At 42.9% G+C, this 24,679-nt stretch overlaps 1 protein-coding gene across 1 annotated transcript; it reads left to right on the top strand.

Moving 5' to 3' along the window:
* Positions 1–19,288: 19,288 nt before the first annotated feature.
* LOC137537814 (piggyBac transposable element-derived protein 3-like) lies at positions 19,289–21,115 on the top strand. The gene has a single exon (XM_068259772.1). The coding sequence runs from the start codon at positions 19,289–19,291 to the stop codon at positions 21,113–21,115; it is 1,827 nt and encodes a 608-aa protein (XP_068115873.1).
* Positions 21,116–24,679: the final 3,564 nt, after the last annotated feature.

Raw genomic sequence — 24,679 nt, 5'->3', positions numbered from 1 at the left:
GGGGAGTACCCCTCAGGGGACGTTTTTCTCATTACAGTGTCTCTTTAAAAGACTGAGCCCAAATTACTTTAAAAACAGTGTAATTATGCCTCCAGCAATAGCTGGCAGCGGAATTACATCTTACCCCGAGTCCATGGAGGCCTGAAGGGGGAATAGTATTTAATGCTGCCAGGACTTTTGCAGGAGCAGGGTGAGCAGTTTTTCGGTTTCATTTTGTGCCCACATTTCCTGGTGCTGTTTTTGCATGTATGCCTGTAAAGGTGTAGGTATTAGATAGAGAATGGTTAGTGCTATAGACTTAAAGTTAGGTGCCAAAAAGGATGGTTAAAATTTGGAAACTATTATGGTTAGGTGCTGAAAAGGAGCTTTAAGGTTAGGTGGCAAAACAGTTTATGTACTAAAAAAGGGGTTAAGGCTATGAGATAACAGGGAGGATTCAATTTAGGTCATGATAGGGCCCATTCACACTAGGGCGATTAGCGGAACTTTACCGCTAATTGCCGAAGCGTTAGTGCTTTTTAAAGCATTAGTGCAATTGTAACTAACTGCCGTGATTGCAACCGATCACGGGTGTTTCGCGATTAGTGGCAATTGCAAAGGCGTTGCATGCAAAAAATTTTGGCGATTCGGTGCGATTACAATTAGAATGCTATTGAAGCACTAATCATGATCGCTCCAAGAACGTGTATTTGTCTAGTGATTTTTCCGTGTAAATTGCGAAAAAAATCACAGGCTCAAAGCGGTAGCGCTGAGCGAGAACCCATGCATCGCTGGTGTAGGTAACAAACAGACAAATGTTTGTATTTATAATTTTTATATAGTACCTTCAGACAGGAGACCCGATTGTAGAAGGTGTATTAAAGTGGACCTGAACTCAGAACGTCCTCTCTGCTTTAAAAGATTAGCAACAAAATAATAACCTTTAAAGAAAAACATTTCTTTGTTACAGCTGATACAAATCCTGAAATTAATCTGTAGTGTATCTACTTCCTGCTTTCATAGAAGCAGACATAGGATTAACATCCTTTGTTTAAAAATTAGCTGCTCTGCTGAGACAGCCAACTGACACAGCTGAGAGATCAAATTGCAGTTGTGCTAGATCAAGTGGAATTAGACAGACTAAACTCTCTAAATACATACAGAGTGCATTTCTCTCAGTTTTCCTTCTGTCCTGTGCAAGAGCTCAAAGCCATTTTAAGCATAAATATTTTTTACTGTATAACTAGAGCTCTATTACCCTGTCCCCCTTTGCACCACAGAGGCCCTTTGTTCTTCTTAACCCTCCTGGCGGTATATTAAAAACCGCCAGGGGGCAGCGCAGCTGTTTTCTTGATTTTTTTTTTAAATCATGTAGCGAGCCTAGGGCTCGCTACATGATAGCCGCTGCTCAGCGGCATCCCCCCAGCCCCGCCGATCGCCTCCGGCGATAGGCGATCAGGAAATTCCGTTCAAAGAACGTGATTTCCTGGAGGGCTTCCCCCGTCGCCATGGCGACGGGGCGGGATGACGTCACCGACGTCATGGACGTCGTGACGTCTAAGGGAGTCCCGATCCACCCCTTGCCGCTGCCTGGCGCTGATAGGCCAGGCAGCGCAGGGGTCTGGGCGGGGGCTGTGTTGCGACGTGGATAGCGGTGATCGAGCGCGGGGCGGCGGCGATCAAAGTGCTGACGCAGCTAGCAAAGTGCTAGCTGCGTTCAGCAAAAAAAAATTTATTCAAATCGGCCCAGCAGGGCCTGAGAAAACCTCCTGCGCGGCTTACCCCGAACTACGTTCGGGGTTACCGCCAGGAAGGTTAAAGAAAACCTATACTGAAAATTAAAAGTCAAAATAAACATACACAAGTCATACTTGCCTCCCGTGCAGTCTACCCCTCAATCTATTTTTCCTCTCCTGCGTCCTGTTTGTCCACTGTGATCAATAGAATTTTCCGTCCTCCATTTTAAAAATAGCTATTACCCCATAACAGCTTACTGGCCAGCACACTGTTAAACTGTAACATCGCCCACTTGAGCCATAGGGAAACATGGACACATCAGTTCTCCTCTCAGCTATAACTGACAGCAACTGATATATAACTGGCAGCAACTGATATATTTCAGTTCTGACAAAATGTTGTCAGAACTGGAAGGGATCACTGTATGAAGAAAATTGTGAGCTTCTGAGAGGAACTGATGGCAAGGTAACTATGTAATGTTCATTTGAAGTTACCTCATGTGTTTATTTTAAATAATTTTACTCAGTACAGGTTCTCTTTAAGATTGCTCCTGCTTGCAATATCACTGCATGTCCCCACTTCCCACAGGGCTGCTTGCAGACAGTCCCTAGACTCCAGGAGGGCTGCTGGCAGACAGTCCCTACACTCCAGAAGAGCTTCTTGCAGAACTTGTGTGAGAGATTGGTAGGAACAGGAGTCATATTACAGGCAAGTAGCCTCTGTATGATGGGACTACAATACATATAAGCTCTCTACTCCATCTCAGGCTATTCTCAGTCGCTCTCCCTCATTCACCTTTGTTTCCCCTCTTCCCCTAGTGCTGGCTGGCTGTGTCTTCTATACAGAAATGCTAAATAAGTACAATCAAGATCTTCTTTCCTCTCTTTCAGTTCTTTTCCCCTCTCTGCCTCTCCCCTTTTCTCTTTTCTCTTTTCTGTCACTCTCTACTTTGTCCCCCCCATCTTACCCTCGCAATTTAACCTAAAGCTGGCATCGATTTTTACTGACAGACTTTTTCACTATGATCAATCATATTGACTTTTCCACCTGTCAGTACCAAGAATGTATGTGGCCTATAGTGTGTCATACTATAGTGAAGTGGGTAGAAAGTGGTACCACTGACCACCAATAAAAATCAGGTAAGCAAGGCATGGATGTTGGAGGGAGAGAGGGGCATGGTTGACAACAGTGGTGGGAGGAGGGTGTTACTTCAGGAATAAGCAGAGCAGAGATCATGGCGCCAGGAGGGAGATTAGTAAAGATGTGTTGCATGACTGAGGTGGGGGGTATCAGATGGAAGAGGAACCTATTTGAGGGATTAGTAGAGATGGTGGTGAAGGGGAGGACATAAATGTGTGGGGGGATGATCCACCAACAGTTTCAATAGTTATTATCGAATCGGATGACAATCTGTGCCACCACAAGCATGCCTAATTAAAGATTTGACTCAGGCCGATGTGGTCGATCAAGTGCAATAATCACGAACGATGAACGCGACGGACACCCCGGCCGTTGCCCCTCAAAATGTATTATGTGCCCCACAGTACCACTGAATTTATACTTTACCTGTCATGCTGACCCCTTGAATGTCTTTGCTGTGTTTCCCATGTGACTACTGGCATATAGCACTTGGGGCGTGTGTGTGATGTCATTTGGGCTGGGGCTGCCGTGAAAATGGGCCTCTAATTTGTGTTTTCCCCCCAGGTCAAAATGTCCCAGTCCTCCCCTGCCGTGTGTGTGTGTGTGTGTGTGTGTGTGCGCGCGCGCGTGCGTGCATGACTTCCTATGCCATCTCCCTACTGGTTGATAATTAACCACTTGAGGACCACAGTCTTTCTACCCCTTAAGGACCAGAGCCTTTTTCTCCATTCAGACCACTGCAGCTTTCACAGTTTATTGCTCGCTCATACAACCTACCACCTAAATGAATTTTACCTCCTTTTCTTGTCACTAATACAGCTTTCTTTTGATGCCATTTGATTGCTGCTGCGAGTTTTAGTTTTTATTATATTCATCAAATAAGACATGAATTTTGACAAAAAAAATTACTTTTTTAACTTTCTGTGCTGACATTTTTCAAATAAAGTAAAATTTCCTATACATTTGAGCGCAAAAGTTATTCTGCTACATGTCTTTGATTAAAAAAAAAAACATTCAGTGTCTATTTATTGGATTGGGTAAAAGTTATAGCGTTTACAAACTATGGTGCCAAAAGTGAATTTTCCCATTTCACAAAGTGTCATTTTCCGCTAACTTGTGACAAAAAATAAAATCTTCTATGCACTCATGTTACTCCTAACGGAATACCTTTGGGTGTCTTCTTTCTAAAATGGGGTCATTTGTGGGGTTCCTATACTGCCCTGGCATTTTAGGGGCCCTAAACCGTGAGGAGTAGTCTTGAAACCAAATGTCGCAAAATGACCTGTGAAATCCTAAAGGTACTCATTGGACTTTGGGCCCCTTAGCGCACTTAGGGTGCAAAAAAGTGCCACACATGTGGTACTGCTGTACTCAGAAGAAGTAGTATAATGTGTTTTGTGGTGTATTTTTACACATACCCATGCTGGGTGGGAGAAATATCTCTGTAAATGACAATTTTTTGATTTTTTTTTTTACACACAATTGTCCATTTACAGAGAGATTTCTCCCACCCAGCATAGGTATGTATAAAAATAAACCCCAAAACACATTATACTACTTCTCCTGAGTACGGCGATACCACGTGTGACACTTTTTTGCAGCTTAGGTGCGCTATGGGGCCCAACGTCCTATTCACAGGTCATTTTGAGGCATTTGTTTTCTAGACTACTCCTCGCGGTTTAGGGCCCCTAAAATTCCAGGGCAATATAGGAACTCCACAAGTGACCCCATTTTAGAAAGAAGACACCCCAAGGTATTCCGTTAGGAGTATGGTGAGTTCATAGAAGATTTTATTTTTTGTCACAAGTTAGTGAAAAATGACACTTTGTGAAAAAACAATAAAAATCAATTTCCGCTAACTTTTGACAAACAATAAAATCTTCTATGAACTCGTCATACACCTAACAGAATACCTTGGGGTGTCTTTTTTCTAAAAAGGCGTCACTTGTGGGGTTCATATACTGCCCTGGCATTTTAGGGGCCCAAAACCGTGAGTAGTCTGGAAACCAAATGTCTCAAAATGACTATTCAGGGGTATAAGCATCTGCAAATTTTGATGACAGGTGGTCTATGAGGGGGCGAATTTTGTGGAACCGGTCATAAGCAGGGTGGTCTTTTAGATGACAGGTTGTATTGGGCCTGATCTGATGGATAGAAGTGCTAGGGGGTGACAGGAGGTGATTGATGGGTGTCTCAGGGGGTGGTTAGAGGGGAAAATAAATGCAATCAATGCACTGGGGAGGTGATCGGAAGGTGGTCTGAGGGGGATCTGAGGGTTTGGCCGAGTGATCAGGAGCCCACACGGGGCAAATTAGGGCCTGATCTGATGGGTAGGTGTGCTAGGGGGTGACAGGTGGTGACAGGAGATGATTGATGAGTGTCTCAAGGTGTGATTAGTGGGGGGAATAGATGCAAGCAATGCACTGACAAGGTGATCAGGGCTGGGTTCTGAGGGTGTGGGCGGGTGATTGGGTGCCCTAGGGGCAGATAGGGGTCTAATCGGATGGGTAGCAGTGACAGGTGGTGACAGGGGGTGATTGATGTGTAATTAGTGATTGTTTAGAGGAGAGAACAGATGTAAACAATACACTTGGGAGGTGATCTGACCGCGGGTTCGCGGGTGATCTAATGGTGTGGGTGGGTGATCAGATTGCCCACAAGGGGCAGGTTAGGGCAGGGGCTGATTGATGGGTGGCAGTGACAGGGGGTGACAGGGGGTGATTGATGGGTGATAGGTGATTGGCAGGTGATTGACAGGTGATCAGTGGGTTATTACAGGGAAGAACAGATGTAATTAATGCACTGGCAAATTGATAAGGGGGGGGTCTTAGGGCAATCTGAGCGTGTGGGCTTGTGATTGGATGCCCGCAAGGGGCAGATTAGGGTCTGATCTGATAGGCAACAGTGACAGGTGGTGATAGGGAGTGATTGATGGGTGATTGATGGGTAATTAGTGGGTGTTTAGAGAAGAGAACAGATGTAAACCATACACTTGGGAGGTGATGTTACGGCAGGTTTGCAGGCAATCTAATGGTGTGGGTGGGTGATCAGATTGCCCGCAAGGGGCAGGTTAGGGGCTGATTGTTGGGTGGCAGTGACAGGGGGTGATTGATGAGTGATTGATGGGTGATTGACAGGTGATTGACAGGTGATAAGGGGGGATAGATGCATACAGTACACAGGGGGGGATCTGGGGGGGGGGGGTCTGGGGAGAATCTGAGGGGTGGGGGGTGATCAGGAGTCCCCAGGGGGAAGTTTAGGGAATTTTAAAAAAAATAGCGTTGACAGATAGTGACAGGGAGTGATTGATGGGTTATTAGGGGGGTGATTGGGTGCAAACAGTGGTCTGGGGGGTGGGCAGGGGGGGGTCTGAGGGGTGCTGTGTGCGATCAGGGGGCGGGGGGCAGATCAGTGTGTTTGGGTGAAGACTAGGGTGGCTGCAGCCTGCCCTGGTGGTCTCACGGACACTGGGACCACCAGGGCAGGAGGCAGCCTGTATAATACACTTTGTATACATAAAGTGTATTATACACTTTGTAGCGGCGATCACGGGGTTAACAAACCACCGGCGCTTCCGAACGGCCGGCGGGTTGTCATCGCGGGTGGGCGGAGCCAGTTGCCGGGGGAAGCGCGCGTCATCAATGACGCGATGGCTCCCCGGCATGCCGAAAGGACGCAACGCCCTTGGGCGTAATGCGGTCCTTTCAGTGTCCACTTTGCCGCCGCCCATCGGCTGTGGGCGGTCGGCAAGTGGTTAAACAAAATAAATTCTCCCTCAGTGACTTCAAAGACTCGTGCATAATTAAATGTTTCTAATTACCTCTATGCACATTACTTTAAACGCATTTTCACTAACCCATTTTTCACTTCCCAGTTCATATGTATAAGAAAAGTCATAAAACAATAACAGCAATATACATAGGTGGAAAGCATGAGAAGCAATGAGAGAAGAAAAAGCTGATGAATTTTCTACTTTGACAAATCAGTCCCACTTTGAATAAATTGGAGAAAAAAAAAAGGAATAAATTGGACACTTCCAATCCTAAGCGCACTGCTTGCATTTGTGATCCATTTTGATGCATTTTTTGCCACATTTTTTCAACTTTAACAACTTAAACAATCATTTCAGTAGAAGGCTTTAAAGATGTTTCAGGAATTATTCAGGCTGGGATTTTTCTTGAAAAGTTAGCAAAGCTTACATCAAAAGACCCTTTGCCATTGAAAATCACAATAATAATCGCAAACACATTGCGTTGCAAATCAACTCATACCAGTGGAAAAAAAAGGCACTGTGACTTGTATGATAATTACATTGCCCTTGTCTTTGGCAAAGCACATGCAACACGAAAATAGGTCAACAGTCTTTCACTGGAAAAGGGGTATGATAATTATTGTGGGGGAGATGCAAGGTGTGTTTTTGACACTTGAAGCCTGTTGAGACCGAACTTCACTCCTAAAATATTTTCCAATGATTGTGCTTATAAAAGAAAGTAACTTGTAAAAGTGCATCTCCAGAATTTTTCACAATACACAGTTAAGTCACTGTGGACCAAAACCACTAGGATTTTGTGAGGGATCAAACGGAACTTGAATTCCTTTAATAAAGTTATTTTACATTTAAATTTGCCTTCTTAAAACAGAGGGAATTTGCAATTATTCAGCTTTATGTGAGCAAGAATTAAATCCCATGATATATTGCTTCTCCTTAGTAAGTGAACATGCAAATCATTCCATTATGTCCCTAAAATATCAAACACACACCCAGAGCCATTGGTTTACAGTTTGCCTATAACTAAAGCTGAATAATTGCTAATACCTTTTGTTTCAAGAAGGCAAATTAAGTCTTCAAAATTCTCCCCACCTAATCTTTAACACTGCCAAACTCATTGTTCATGCTTTGGCCATCCCCCATCTGAACTACCGCACTGATATCCTTTCTGGTCTTCTAGAGACCAGATTCTAAACCCTGCACTCTGTTATGAATGCAGCTGCCAGGCTCCTTCACTCCTCCCACTGCTTCTCTTTAGCTGCCCATCTTCACAAGTAACTTCCCTGGCTGACTGTCACCCACAGAATTAAAATTAAAATGCTCTACCTGGCATAAAAATCTATCCACAATACCCCACTTTTACACATTCCAGATTATCTCCGGAGATACTCCCCAACCCACTCTCTCTGCTCCTCCAGCACTTGATGGATTGCTGATGTCCACTCCTTGCATTACTTGCTAACTCTTGAGCCTCCACTACTTCTCCAGAGCAGCCCCTACTTCCTCCCTTCATCAGGCTCACCCCATCTTCATCTCTTTCAAGCATGTTTACAAATGCTTGCCTGCCATATTCAGACGTTCAACCCCTTTTCTCCTTTTCCAATAGAGGTCGTTAGAATATTCCCATGGGAACCTGCCTAAAAATGGTTATTTGCAGACACTTTACCAAAGACCAGAAATGCATGTCACTGGAAATCTATTACATTTTGAAACTTTTTGTGACCTAAAATTTGCACAATGCCTGTGACACCAATTTTTTTAAGGACACACTGACTACTGTCTGATATCACAGACAGTAACTCACAATAAGGTGAGGCTGTGTGGGGGTCAGTAGCAATCAATCACGGTTAATGCAGCTAGCTACATAATACATTGCATATGGGTCTTGTCGCTACTACACACAACACAATACAACAACAAAATATCAGTACAGCATGGACAATATAAGAGCACAAAAGTACTTTTGTGGTCAGGATGAGTCCTAAAAAGGACTATTGGGGAATCCTAGCTAGTGCACTAAAAGTAGCAGAGCACCTAGGATGCAACTGCAATCACAATATCACAATACAGCCTATCTAACACTGTATCTGTATATGCAGCAGCATCTCTTCTCCCTACCCTAACTACAGTCAGTGGATTGTGCCTTTGGGGGAGGAGGGGTAGCCCGAGTGATAATCATATCTGATTGTCCATCCTGACTCATGTGAGTTCACAGTGATGGGTCAAAAATAATGATCTATGGGAAAGAATAGGGAAGTCGCAAATGGACAATATTTTTCACTTTAGACAAGAACGTTCACCAGGAACTGTACACCAGCAGAACAGCTCTGCCAGCCCTAATCACAATTAGCAAATGCTTGTTGCTCTGTTTAAATGGTTCCGGACCGACGCAGTATGAATCTACATCCAGCAGGTGGTGCAGCGGCCCTGACTGGATGTACATTCATTGTCCTGCTGAATCATGCATCTCCAACGTTACCTCCGATCTTGTCGCTCTGAACCCACTGCAATTCGCTCGCTTAGCCGCAAAGAGATGGCAGAGAGAGGAGCCTGCGGCGATGGGGCAGTGTCGTGACCGGCGGGTATATGCAGCGATTCATCTGGAAGCAGCGTTTTACCGTGACAGCAGTCTCTGGACCTTAAGAGGGCAGACACTGCTGGTACAGAAGTGGTTAAGCTACACCAATTGTTCTATAGCACAACAGAGATGTTTACTTAGAAAACAAAAAAAGAGAAAAAGGGAGAGGGGAAAAAATGATCATGATAAACTTAGTCTTGGATGGATTGCAAACCTTTAAGATAGATAAATAGATGCCCAGCAGGACTCTCTGTTTAGCCGATAATTACCTCATTTCAGTAGATAAATAAACAGTATTAGCATTTTAACATCCAACCTCGAAAAGCAATGACATTTTCCTGAGCCTGTAGTGCCTTATGATGAGCATGACCCAGCCCCACCTAGACTTAAAGAGTCAACTGCAATTATTTTCAGATCAGATACTGGATTTCCTAATCTTTATGATGGTTTTAATTTAATCTATTAATTTATTTTATTTAATAGTTGTGTGGTTTATAGCTTCTGCACTCACTTTTTTTTATCTTTATGGCCAAGACTACCAACAAGCATACAAAAACACAGGGGCCAAACAAAAAAAAATGTAACATGATGGTGTATGATGATGAGATAAAATGTTTGAAAACATTATTTTTTCATCAGGCCTTATGTGTTTGATGAAATCCCTGCAATACAATAATTAAACCAGATAGTATAATGTTTTTTGACTTTTTACTTTTGGATTTTTTTTTAATTTTTTTTTTTTTTATACAAGACAAGTCTAAATGGTGTATGTTAGGTTTTGCTGCAATATTAGGGTTCTTTTTTTTTTACCAGGTTCCAGTTTATCCAATGCCATTCTTCAACTATAGTACCTTCAGCACACAAGTATACACAGACAAGTTAAGACCTCACTGGAAATGGTATTTTAATTGTGGCTATAAATTCTATGGTGTGATTCTTGTTTTTAAAGCGATGTAACTTTTATTGTTTGGCAGTAAAGTATCTTGATACCTATACCTATTTAAAGGTATTGCAGGATCGGGATAATATCTAGTAATAGTTTTTCTTAATGTCCTCACCTGCTCATCTTTGATTGATACATGTAGAAGTATTATCTGACAGAATCTGTGTGGATTGGTTAGCAATAAATCAGTGATGATGCTGGTCATAAGGTAGATATTGTGTACGAGTTAAAATACTGCATTTTAGAGCGAATGTAAATGATTGTGTATATATAAATTATATTCATATTTTTAGGTACAGGTTTAGGATTGCAAATGTCTGCTTAAAGTTTTTGGAGCTTTTCTTGCTGACTTTATTGGCTAGTTTTGTAGCAAGTGAAAAGGTTTGCTGTACTGTGCTATAGCTTCTAACATTGCAGATGTTAAGTGTTCTGTTGTTGTGGCTATTAATTAGAGTTGGCTTACAGTACAAGAATACACTTTATTTAAATAAAAAATGTAGTATGACTAAATTACTTATATATTTTTTTATTATTTTAGTATATATGCTATGTAAAGCATTGCAGACTGTGCCAGCATTACATACATATACAGCAATAATTCCTGTGGCTGAGTTTGGAGGGTAGAAGTGCTTAATTTATTTGTTATCTTTAGTGAATGTAGGAAACGTTCATTGTCTTGGATCAGATAAACAGCTGGGGTAAAGGTATATATACAGGCCTCTTCAAAAGTCAATTACATACTGTAATGATCGCTGCTGCAGCAGCTATTCCTGGAAGTAGTGCTGCAGCTCAGGCAGTTCTGATGTCTTTCCATGCAGGCTGCATGGCTTTGTCTGTCTTTCCCTGCTGTCGGCTTGTGACTGATTATCATTCACCTGTGTGGGAATCTGCATGTCTGCTCCCATTGGATGACCTCAGTATAAAGATCTGCTTCCTGCAGGGTTTCCTTGGGTTTTCATAGCTTCAGCTTAAGCCTGTCTTGCTGTCGCTTTAGCCCCCGATCGTGTTTCTTGTTAAAGATACTTTGCTGGTCTTTGCATCATATATTGGTTCATTGCCAATATATATGCATACCAGCACGTTTATTATTTTCCTTGTATTTGTGTTACGTTGATATATCAGTGTTGCTGATGTATACGTACACGAACTGTTTATATCCTGTGTTCAGTTAGTCAGTTTTCCAGCACGTTTTGGTAGTTTGCGCGTACCGTAAACACCCGTGCTGAGCTAGTTATCCTGTTCCTGGTCCTGTTTGTGGTTTGCGTTCATCTCTGCGAAGAGATAACGAATCCTTCTGAATCCTGTTCCCTGTATTACTCCAGTCCTAGTCAGCGTTCCTGCTTATGTCATATATCGGTTCATTGCCGATATATACATATGTTAGTCAGAAGTTACAAATAGTTTCATTGATAGCTGTAATTGTAATACGCTAGGAAAACATACTTATTGTATATTTATCTGTGTTACGTTCATCTATCTTAATCCTGCTATTTTCTGACTATCCTGTCCTGTCTTTGTGAGGCACGCCATCGCCGCATCGCATTGGCTGCCTCATTCCAGTCTGTCTGGTTTTGGACGCTTGCTGTCGCTAAGTAGCCGCTAGCTAGCAAGCGTTCATTCTGTCTACCTGTCCTGATCTCCTCAGTTCTGGTTTATGCGCTCAGCGCTACTTTGCGCTGAGACGTTATAACGAAAGCATTGTTTGTGGCTGTCAGATCTGCACCGGCTCTGTGCGCCACAATCTCCTATTGGAGTCAGTCCTCCCCTCCACTATACTAGGGATAGCCTGTTTCCTGGTGCTAGTGTGTGTACCTCCTCCACGCCAGCTCATGCGTTGCATGCTGACTGTGGAGAATACACCACCAAGCCTTACATTATGAAAACCCCATTACCAATCCCCATTGTGGGGGGGATTCCCAGAAAGTATGACACTGTTAATTATGGTTCCTGTTCCTTTAAGAAATTTGAAGAACTTAGCTCTGAAACAGAAAATGAGTTTTTCTCTGAATGTGCCAGGTTCCTGGCCAATCCCGATCTCCAAGCGACTCCTGTTTCAACCTGGGCACTCCAGCTAGTTTATATTTTGTTTAAAGGGCAATTGCTTCAGTGGGCATGTGATGTTCTCAATCATTCCGATTTGAATGAGAGACCACTGGAATTTCTAGCGTTTGTGATCCATAACTGGTTGCGCATAGATCCATTGCCTTTTCCTCTAAATGAACTCCTGGCAGCAGGCCAATCAGCTGCTCCTTCAATTGCTTGCAAGAATGAGCAGCAAGCAGAAAGTGTTACTGATAATTTTCCTGCAGCTTTGAATAAATCATCAAAAACCGCAAGGTCAAAGGCAAAACGCAAACGTTCTAAAAAACGTGTCCAATCTGCAGAGTCGTTATCCTTAGCGACTGAGACCTATAATGAGATTCTGCCATTAACAGATAATGAAATGCAATTGTCTTTCAGGGGAGTTAAATGGACTTATGAAACTACTAATGAACTTTCATCACTGGCTAGGGAAAATAAAGATTTTTGTTTAAAAGAATTATCTGAGTATGATTATGAGGAGATATTACAGAGTATTGAACAAATCAACTTATTTGTGAAGCAAGGAAAGTTTGCATACACTACAGTTAAACACTTGCTACAGGTATTAGAGATTCTTAAGAATAAGGAATCTGCCAATCACCTGCTAATTAACCCAATATATGTCCCTGCCACAATCATATCTGCAAACTGTGATCTGCCTGTTAAGTATGCTTGGAATCCTCCATTTGAGAAAGGAGAGATGGAAGCTCTGGTCAATGAATGGAAGAATGATTCAAGTTCATTTTGTCAATTTTACAGTGCAAAAGGTGAATTAGTATTGAATGCATGCATTAAGTCTGCCTATAACCTAATAAAAACTGGTGTGTGTGGGTATGACTTTGTGGCTCCATTGATCGATGTGTGGAAAATGATTTTGGATGATTTTTATGCGATTCAATCAGTTGATACCAGTGAAGACACACTGTCAATTGGAGACTGTCCCACTTCTCCAGTTACTGAGTCCCTGCCATGTCTTGTGAATGTTCCTGTAACTCCACCCTGTACCATGGATAACTCAGTGTTACTTCCCAGTAAAACAGAAGCCACTGATACTTTCTTAACTTTGCCCTGCACAAATTTCTCAGCAGAGAATCCAGAGGTCCTGCTGACTTCTGAGTCCAGCCTAGCCAGTACTCATGAGTCTTTGTTCAGTGAAACAGACACCAGAAAAATCTTGCCTGTCTCTGCAAACACTTGTGCAGAAATTACCCGTGTTAATAAAGTTCAACTCCTGTCTGATCCAGCAGATGCCAATAGATGCACTACATCAGTTTCCGAGTCCCAGCAATCCTGTCCAGAAATCTCAGAACCCCAGCATCTGAATTTTCCAATTTTACAATTGAATGGTGATTCAGATGCGCAAACATTGTGTCTTGATCTTCCTGTTTCTACACCTCGCTCTAGTTTCGTGAATAGCTCAGAGCATCTGCTCTGTGAACCTGAAATCGCAGAATTATTACCTTGTTCAGAAAATGTTCCAATAAATTTGCCCTGTACCATGAATTGTGCTGTAGATCTCTCCAATGAAACTCAGGTCACAGAATCATTATGCTGTCCAGCAGGTGCTTCCATGGTTTTGCCCTGCAATATGGACTGTTCAGTGATCCTGTCCAGTGAAGCTGTGGTCGCAGAGTCTTATGCTTCACCCAGTACTTTGGATATTTCAAACCCTCTAGCAGAAGGGTCTGAGGCACTGCTTACCTCAGTTGGTGTTGCAGTAATATTCACTTGTCTAGCAGCTGTTTTGGAATTACAGTCTGCTCTAATAAAACTTGATGAATTTCTGCCCAGCAAAGCAGAAGCCATTGAAATATTGTCCTCGTCAGCAATTGTGTTAGATACCTTGCCCTGTACACAGTCTGATTTAACCAATGTTGAGTCCCTCTCCAGTGTTGTAACAGCCGAGGAACTCCAGCCCTGTCCTCTGAATGTTTCAGAAGTCTTGCCCTGTAACATGGATAATTCTGATTCTCTGGTCAAAATAATAGAAATCTCAGAATTTCAGTCCGGTCTGATGTGTGTTCCTGAAACCCAGCCCTGTATCCTGAAAGATTCTGGTTCTCTGGCCGCTGTGGCAGAGGTTCCAGAGTCCCCTTCCTGTCCAGGGAATTCCTCAGTTTTGCTTAGTCCAGTGGGGGCTGCTGCAATGCTGACTTGTTCTGCAGCGCCTCATGAGCTCCAATCCAGTGTATTAGATGAGTCTCTGTCCAGTCCAGAGGTAGTTGTGGAGTCCCTATCTGGTTCAGTGCATACATCAGAAGATTTGTCCTGTCTTGTTAGTGCCCCTGAATCTGATTTGTTACTGACTTTGCTGGAATCAGCGACATCTAAGTCTGATCCTGCATTCTCGTGTAAAAATCCAGTAGTTGCGAAGTCTAGTCATGATGATTTTTTTTTGCCCAGTCCTGGTTTTGGTCCTGTCTTGGCTGACCCTGAGGCTCACAGTTCCTTGACATGCCCAGAGGTTTCTCTTGTGCCAGTGTGCCCAGATGTTCTTTGTGTGCCAGAATGCCCAAGTGTGTTTAAGGTGTTAGCGTGCTCTGATGCTTCCTTAGTGGGAACATGTTCTGATGTTGCCAGTCTGCCTGCATGCCCAGAGATGGTTCTGGTCCCTGAAAGCCCTGATATTGATGTTTGTCCTTGTGGCCCTGACTCGGGAATTGCCCTAGGTTCCATAGGGGTTCTTGATAGTTCTCCATGTGAGCCTAAGGGGCATTCTGACCTATGGGGATCTCTTTGGAGCTTCAAGGTGTTCTGGGAGGTCTCTGAGAAAACTTGTCCTGGTGCCTTGGACTGGTTCAACAGTGGGTTTTGTGTTGGTAAAGACAGTACCGGTGGGCATTGCAAAGGCTTTGGCGTTTCTGAACGGTTCCTGGAAGGCGGTGGGTATCGCTCAGGGAGTTTCGGAGGGCTTTCTTCTGGAAATCATGGTTCTGATGGGTGTCACACTGGGGCTTGTAGTACTGATGGGCATGGTTCTGTAGGTTCTGGTTCTGATGGGTCCAGTCTTGTGGGGACTGATTCTGGAATTCGGTCTTGCCGGGCTGTCCCGGTCATCATGAATTATCAGTCAGACTGTTTTGTTGGAAATTTCAGTTTTGAAAAGCGTCTGGAATCCGCTTTTAAAGGCGGGGGTACTGTAATGATCGCTGCTGCAGCAGCTATTCCTGGAAGTAGTGCTGCAGCTCAGGCAGTTCTGATGTCTTTCCATGCAGGCTGCATGGCTTTGTCTGTCTTTCCCTGCTGTCGGCTTGTGACTGATTATCATTCACCTGTGTGGGAATCTGCATGTCTGCTCCCATTGGATGACCTCAGTATAAAGATCTGCTTCCTGCAGGGTTTCCTTGGGTTTTCATAGCTTCAGCTTAAGCCTGTCTTGCTGTCGCTTTAGCCCCCGATCGTGTTTCTTGTTAAAGATACTTTGCTGGTCTTTGCATCATATATTGGTTCATTGCCAATATATATGCATACCAGCACGTTTATTATTTTCCTTGTATTTGTGTTACGTTGATATATCAGTGTTGCTGATGTATACGTACACGAACTGTTTATATCCTGTGTTCAGTTAGTCAGTTTTCCAGCACGTTTTGGTAGTTTGCGCGTACCGTAAACACCCGTGCTGAGCTAGTTATCCTGTTCCTGGTCCTGTTTGTGGTTTGCGTTCATCTCTGCGAAGAGATAACGAATCCTTCTGAATCCTGTTCCCTGTATTACTCCAGTCCTAGTCAGCGTTCCTGCTTATGTCATATATCGGTTCATTGCCGATATATACATATGTTAGTCAGAAGTTACAAATAGTTTCATTGATAGCTGTAATTGTAATACGCTAGGAAAACATACTTATTGTATATCTATCTGTGTTACGTTCATCTATCTTAATCCTGCTATTTTCTGACTATCCTGTCCTGTCTTTGTGAGGCACGCCATCGCCGCATCGCATTGGCTGCCTCGTTCCAGTCTGTCTGGTTTTGGACGCTTGCTGTCGCTAAGTAGCCGCTAGCTAGCAAGCGTTCATTCTGTCTACCTGTCCTGATCTCCTCAGTTCTGGTTTATGCGCTCAGCGCTACTTTGCGCTGAGACGTTATAACGAAAGCATTGTTTGTGGCTGTCAGATCTGCACCGGCTCTGTGCGCCACAATCTCCTATTGGAGTCAGTCCTCCCCTCCACTATACTAGGGATAGCCTGTTTCCTGGTGCTAGTGTGTGTACCTCCTCCACGCCAGCTCATGCGTTGCATGCTGACTGTGGAGAATACACCACCAAGCCTTACACATACATGCAATGTGGATTGGCCAATCACAGACCAATGTATCACCTCCATGTAGTAGAAGGGCCATCAGATTGTGAATACTTTGAACAAATTGTGTAGGCAATCTCCTATACTACATGGAGGTGGTAAAATTTGTCAGTGGTTGGCCATTCGAAATTGGATGTCTGTACAAGGCTTAGCCTCTTGAGGACCACAGTGTTAAACCCCGCTAAAGACCAGGCCTTTTTGTTAAAAAGGGCCACTGCAGCTTTAAGGCCTTGCTTTAAGCACACAAGTGATCCCCCCCCCCTTTTCTCCCCACCAACAGAGCTTTCTGTTGGAGGGGTTTGATCCCTCCCCCAGTGTTTGTTTGTTTTTTAACAAATATTTATTTTATTATTTTTATAATAAATTTCCTTATTTGTTTTTTCCCCCAAGATTGCAGCGCTGTACCAAGTGAAAAGACGACGGTTTCACCGTCTAACAGTCTCCTAGAGGCGATTGTCCCTGGGAGGCTGAAGGCGGAGAGGAGCTCCGTCTACCAAGCGGAGATGCGCGCGCCTCAGCACACTCAATCTCCTGCAAAACAGGCCACAAGGATCTTACGCCGATCGGCGTTAGGCGGTCCTGGGACTGCTGCCGTGGCCACGCCTTCCGGCGTGACGCCAGTTGGCAAGCAGTTAAGAATCATGTACAGATTTCCGCTGAACTCATTTAAAGATCTCAAATGCTAGATCTTTAAACAACAGAGACTCCAAAAAACTATGTTCTTCTACTTACCCCTCCTGCTTGAAGTCACCCTTCCTTGAGCCATGAGTTGTTTCTCTATTATTCTTTATAAAAATAGTATGTGTCGTTTTGCTATAGCAATGCAAGCTGCCTGTACAGGATTTATGCACCAAAATGTCACCCAGATTATTAAATCCTGATTCCTTTGAACGGTTGCCATTGTACCCATGTGCACAAGCTTTAGCCAAATATTTAGACAAATATTCTGTTTCACATAAGCAGGAAGTAATTCCCATAATGCATCACTTCACAACAGGGAGTGAAGTTACAAATTACTGTTTAAGTCTATAAAAAAATACTCCCCCCCCAAAAAAAAATAAAAACAAAGGCATACATACAGCCTCTAAATTTTACAGATGAACCCATTGGCTATCTCCATGGTGACAGCAGTGTCATGTGACATGCTGGTACGTACTGACAGCAGGTCCCATGGTGCCCCCATTGCCATGGAGATGGGTGCTGGAGAGGGGGGTTGGGTAAATTGCATATCTTGCACATGCACTGCACATATTTTTGAAAGGACAGCAGGAGGGAAAAGTCAATGAGCTGATAATTAAAAGCAATGGGGCTCGATGCGAACATCTTTTCATGAATTTGTGTGGTAAAATTTGTAAACGAGTTTGTGAACATTCATTCACGATGTATGGATAGACATCGCTAAGTATAACTTAAAAATGATTTTACTCCCCTCAAAAATCAGCTGTTTTATACTGTTTTATATTATTCATACTTTCTATAGATTTGCCGAAGCAGTTTTCATAACTGTCCCATATTCTCACTATTGTAGTCAATCCAAATAAACATTATTTTGTCACAGCCAGTTTCCTTTGTAGCATATTCCATTTTTGTGTTCTGCAGAATTCCAATTTATTTAAGCTGCTGTCATGAAAACATGATCAAAATCCTGTCAAATTTGATTAGATCAGTATCTCCTGTCCTCAGATGTTCAATAGTTTGTATATATTGTTTATCATATACGGCTCACTAGGAGGATTAAGAACAGCCTGCAGATTTGTAAGTTGCTTGATAAAATATTAATCCTGTGATTCCTAGTTCAATCCCTTTTAATATTTCAAACTACCTTTTTAATCTTAAGTTAAACTCATATCACAACCGTTTTTACAGGCTAGCAAAGAACAGCTTGCATTTAAAGAGTCATTAGATTTTGTTTATCTCCCAAATAAATATTTTGAAGCTTACTGGTTGATTTAACTAACCAATCGAGAAAATAATTACATTTATCTGTTGTTTTTTTTTTTATGTTACAGAGGAGCCAAACATGTTAAAGAAGACACATTAAATCAAAATAGGTGTAAGGTTTCAAAGATACTGCTGCACCTTTGTCATGGTTGTGAGTACTTATACAAAGACAAAAAGAAGAAATAGAGAGACCACAATAGTGTAGTATGTTAACCCCCAGAGACCCAGTGTTGTAATATTACAACATCACAGTTAAGGCTACAAAAATAAACCCTCCCCCATTTTTTTCTTTTTAAAACTTCATGTACATTACTAATAGAACCTATTGTTCAGTTCTGCAACACCATTGGATGGTTGAATGTGTAAATAGGTCTGTTTATCTGGCCATGAAGTCATACAACCCTGTTGCCTGCTTTGGAGTACATCATCTTGTTGTTTTGGACGGGATACATCAGGACTAAAGTAAGTAAAAAGCTTGAAATATTTTTTTATGTGATCATTAGTATGTGTAGATCATGCAGATTTTATGACATCATTGAATATACTGATTTTAAAAGATTTAGAGCTGGTTATTTCTATGTTGTAATTTTACAACAGTGGGTCAAAGTGATAGCAAGGTTTTGTCTGCACTTTAAACTTGAGAAGGTGATAAATCTCTAGGAGGTGAGCATTAAAGTGTTTGCATGTCTAATTGAACAATAGGTCTACTTGATAGAAGTTGTGGAATGGAAAGTGTGAAGTTTTAGGAACATGTGAATCTTTGCATTAGAATAATTAGTTAATTTGCTTTGTAGTTACTTAGCTTTTCTTTCAACTTTCAGAATGTCTGAAACCAAGAAAAAACAAATCATGTATAGTGTGCAGGATGTAATTGAGGCCATCCAGAATGGGGACAGTGACTTGGAAATGCCCTTTGACACAGATTCAAGTGACGAAGAGGAATATGGAGTTATCGGTGAAGCGGACAAGGAAAATAAATTACCCGATGACCACCTAACTTCTGATGTTCAAATCATCCCAACAGAGGCAGAACATCCTGATGCCAAGACTGGGCCCCGTGACAGATATCGATGGCTGAAAAAGAATTTCATCTCTCCCAGTACTGATTTTTCTGGTCAGGATGTCAGTAATGATGTCCATTCTCTCTGCACACCACTGGAGTACTTTCAGAAGTTTGTGACAGAAGATATGATCAACGCTCTGGCAGATAACACAAATCAGTACAGTTTTCAGAAGAAAGGATCATCTATAAACACAAACACAAAGGAAATAGAGCAGATGATTGGCATGTATCTGAAGATAGGTGTTGTCCAAATGCCTGGAGTCCGTATGTACTGGGAAGCAGACACAAGATACAGTCCTGTCACTGATGTAATGTCACGAAACAGATTCCAGTCTCTGTTGACATCATTACATTTTGTGAACAATCTAACCGTGTCTGAGATGGAACAAAAAAGTGACAAACTCTGGAAACTCAGACCATGGCTTGATGCTTTCAGAGAGAAATGCCTAAAAGTGGTCCCTGAAGAACATAACTCTGTTGATGAAATGATGATCCCTTTCAGGGGGAAATTCAGCAGCATCAAACAGTACATGCGTGGCAAGCCAAACCCATGGGGGTTCAAGCTGTGGGCAAGGACTGGAATCTCTGGTATACTTTGTGATTTTGATGTGTACCAAGGCAGTGTGAATGGAATACGGGCAAGATCTGAACTTGGACTATCAGGGGATGTTGTGATGAAACTTGCTTCCACACTTCCACATAGTCACAACTACAAGATCTACGCAGACAACTTTTTCACCAGCATCCCATTGATAGTTAGGCTGCTGGATTGTGGAATTCATTACAAAGGAACAGCCAGACAAGTGCGCCTTCCAAACTGTAATCTTGAGGATGAGAAAAGCTTGAAGAAAAAGGGAAGAGGAAGCTTTGATGTCAGAGTGGAGTCAAATCACAACATTTGTGCTGTGAAATGGTTTGACAACAGACAGGTTACACTTGTGTCTTCCTTTGCTGGCCCACAACCAGTGGAGAAGATTCAACGCTGGGACAAAACTGGCAAAAGATTTGTTGAAGTTGAGAGGCCTTATATCGTGGCTGCCTATAACAAATTCATGGGCGGAGTGGATTTGTTAGACTCATTTGCAGCAAAATACAAATTTCCACTGAAGTCCTGCCGCTGGTACCTTTACATCTTCTGGCACACCATTATCCTAGCTGTGATCAATGCTTGGCTCCTGTACAAAAGGGACTGCAAAGCTTTGGATATCCCAAATAAACAGATGCTAAACAGGAGAATGTTTCAGGCCCAGTTGGCATCTTCTCTTATCCTGATCGGAACGGCTGGGTCAGTGTCAAAGCGAGGGCGACCATCTGCAAGCCCAGTTTTATCAAGAGGGGGCACCTTGACTTCCCAAAAGAGGCAGTTTACAGATGATGGAGGTTCTTCAGCTGCCATGACAGCCAAAAAGTCAAATGCACACCCTCCAAAGGAAGTTTGCAAGGACATGATTGGACATTTTCCCATCAAAGCCGATAGAGGGTGCCGACACTGTGCAAAAGGCTATACCAACACACTTTGCAGGAAGTGCAATGTTCGCCTCTGCTTTTCAGAGCAAAATAACTGTTTTTTGAACTACCATAACTGAATAAATGAACAAATAAAACATGCACATATAGGGCTCGATTCACAAAACCGTGCTATGAAGATAGCACAAGTGCTATTTTTGCAGTAGTGCTATTTCATAGCGTGGCCGTTTTTGCCCGTATTTGCGCTAACATGAAATCTTTTGTGTAAAAACACAAATTTTCTTGATTACCGCTGATAGAAGTCAATGGGCGCTTCACAGGGAAAAATTTGCGTTTTAGCGCTAAGCGCAAAAAAATAACGTTTACACACAAACAAATTCACGTTAGTGCGAAAACGCAAAAAAAGGTGTGAAAAAGGCTGTGCTATGTGTTTTCATGGTTTAGTGAATCAAGCCCATAGTCTGGGTCCAATTTTTTTATATGATACTCATTTTTTGTATTAAATTGATAATAAAAATTACTTTTTTCTTTATTATACTATTGTTATTGTGTACATACATAAACTTAGGTGGGTCTTTATAAGCTGTAAAGTACAAATAAACTTTTAATTATTCCTTACATGTGTTCAGAGAGAGAGTGACACTATTGAAATTCTGCTACCTTACAGGCCCAGCGTTGCAATCTTACAACATCCTCCCCAAAAGTTACTAAAATGTCAAAATTAAAAAAAAACACTGATTTAGGGATCACAAGCCTCCTATAACAACATGTGAACGTTCGAAAAAATTTTTTTACGTTTTTTTCTATATTTGGGTCTCTGGGGGTTAAAGGGACCCTGAGCGGTAAATAAAAATGAAATTTGGACTTACCCGGAGCTTCCTCCATAACCCGTAGCCCGCAAAGTCCTTGGGCATCCTCTACTTTCCTCTTCTGGTCCCACTGGCAGCTCCGGTAGTTGCCGACTTCGCACCCCCACCACACGCCCGTTGTGTCATCACGCCAGTCACCATAAGCCTTCTTCTCTAAAGACTGAACCGGCTATGGGGAGCTGGGGGAAGCCCCAGGTAAGTCCAAATTTTGTTTTTATTCACCGCTCGGGGTCCCTTTTAAGTAATGTCGGTACAGGTTCTTGGTGTTAAATAATACTCACAAAGGTAGGTTACCACACACGCAACCATTGTATAAGCAAGTGGGGAATATGAACCTGATCCCGCTCAGCTTAAGAAATCACTCTATATAGATCCAAATAAAAGGGCAACATCCTTCCACCGAGGGTAGACACAGCATGCAAATAGTAGTATAACAGAGGCACCAAGATGATAATTCAGCATTTAAAGCAGTTTAAAAAGAATGGTAGTGGTGGACTTATCTACCCATAGATGACTCGATTTGGGCAATTTCACATAAAAATCACTATTATATATTCTAATGTACAATGTCTTTCGCAGGTATAACATGCTTCATAAGGCAAACAATCAAGGTGTAACTGAAATGATGTGGCAAGGAGACAGAACATTAGGAAAACCGGCACTGCTGAAAGCTGTGTTTTAATGGAGCATTTGGTTGTAGTACAAAAGACATGCAGTGTGACAAGTCGCAGTGCTGCAATAATACAGTTGTATAAACAATCTTGAGGGATACCTTGTGGTGCGGTGGGTGCCGGGTGGTTCTAAGCCTGACGGCCGTTTTGCGCACGTCTGCGCATCTACGGAGGCTACCAGTAGCCTCCGTAGATGCGCAGACGTGCGCGAAACGGCCGTCAGGCTTAGAACCACCCGGCACCCACCGCACCACAAGGTATCCCTCAAGATTGTTTATACAACTGTATTATTGCAGCACTGCGACTTGTCACACTGCATGTCTTTTGTACTACAACCAAATGCTCCATTAAAACACAGCTTTCAGCAGTGCCGGTTTTCCTAATGTTCTGTCTCCTTGCCACATCATACATCCTATCACCAGAGCACGCTCAGCTGGAAGAGGGATCAGTGAATGACCACTGCAGAATACCCGCTCTCACAGTAGTGCCAACCCGCTTCTTTCTTTGACACTTGTAACTGAAATGAGCTCTGTAACGAGCCAAGTGCCTCCAAGAATGAGTACTGTTTAACCTGTGAACAGTAGTAGAAGTGGGCTCTCCTGGTGCATGGAGTCTAAGTGCATGTAACACCCCACAAGAGATACTGGATCATCATCACCTCTAGTGGAAAATTAACTACTTTAATGCATAACAGCCACCAGACCATGGCCCCTGGGATTGGCCCCCCGAATAAAAAGAATACAGAAGGCTCCATAGGTCACAGAGTAGCAGACCAGTATCTGGAAGATGGATAAGAAGGTAGCAGTCTTAGGTCAAGACAAGCAGCAAACAATCATAGTCAGAAAACTAGCAGAAGCTCAGGCATGGGACACATAGGCTAAGTAGGGTGTAAAGGCCAAAGGGTGGAGAAGGGAGTATGAGCAAGATAGCATAACACGCTGCATCCCAGTGAGATAACTTTTACAATATTTTGCCACATGAAGACAGAGATAAAAACAAATTGTCTCCACAAAAAGTCCCAAGTTAGTAATCAGTAAAACCATAGACATCCTGATGTGTATGTCATGTAAGCACATAATGGACTTAATGTAAAATACACATCAGGATGTTTGTTTGGTTTTAACACAAATGTTTTTTTATCATTTCCCTTAGTGTGCCAGAATTGTGCATTAGTTCTCTCACTATGACTGAGCTTGTTATCTGACCAAGCTTGTACTCATCCTGCCCCAGCCTTTGGCCTGTATGCCTTAGTCTTAGTCTGTACACATTGGAGTTACTGTAGTGAATGCACTAAACCATGATAAGCAGAATAAAATGTGCAAAGTCGTATCAGATGATGCATAGAGCAGAATGTATGACATGCAGTACATCATGCTCTACTCGTCTTATTTGCTCAGGACTCGGGGTGGACTTATTCTGTTATTTACTGATATACTTGTGCTCTTCTGTATTACAGTAAGTGAGAGGCAAGGGCACACTCTGAGCTGCAAAGTTCATAGCAGTGTCTTGTAGTCCAGTATGGCCTTAACCACTTGCCGACCGCCCACTAACCATTGGCAGGGGCAAGGTGGCACCCCCAGGACCGTGTAACGCCGATCGGCGGCGGCACCTGGGGGACTGATCAAGTGACCTTGACAAAGGCGTGGATGCACCAAAATGCATTGTGAATTCACTGCACATGGACAACAGGGGAAAGGCTCCTATTGTCCACCACCAGCTGGGACACCCATCCACTGCAGGCCACAGAGGAGGAGCAGGTTGCCACCCACGGTTGTCTTATTGGGTTTTCAGCCCATGATATGCTTATTTATCATTGTCTGTTAGTGTATTTAATACTTTGCGTGTTTGAGGATTAAATAACTTTAATGCACTATGGAGCGCTCCTTTTTGTTTCTTTCTCACCTGTCAATCACCCATCAATCACCCCCTGTCACCGCTACCCATCAGATCAGACCCTAATCTGCCCCTTGCGGGCACCGAATCACCCGCCTACACCCTCAGATCTCCCTCAGACCCCCTCTGATCAACTTCCCAGTGCATTGCTTGCATAAATTCTCCCCTGTAATCACCTACTGATCACCTATCAATCACCCCGTCACCCCCTGGCACTGCTACCCATCAGATCAGACCCTAATCTGCCCCT

This window comes from Hyperolius riggenbachi, chromosome 11 (genome assembly GCF_040937935.1).
Source record: "Hyperolius riggenbachi isolate aHypRig1 chromosome 11, aHypRig1.pri, whole genome shotgun sequence".
NCBI classification, from domain to species: Eukaryota; Metazoa; Chordata; class Amphibia; order Anura; family Hyperoliidae; genus Hyperolius; species Hyperolius riggenbachi.
This window is presented reverse-complemented; position numbering and strand designations above follow the sequence as displayed.

Coding starts and splice junctions, on each gene's coding strand:
- LOC137537814 (XM_068259772.1), top strand. CDS start 19,289: ATGTCTGAAACCAAGAAAAAACAAATCATGTATAGTGTGCAGGATGTA.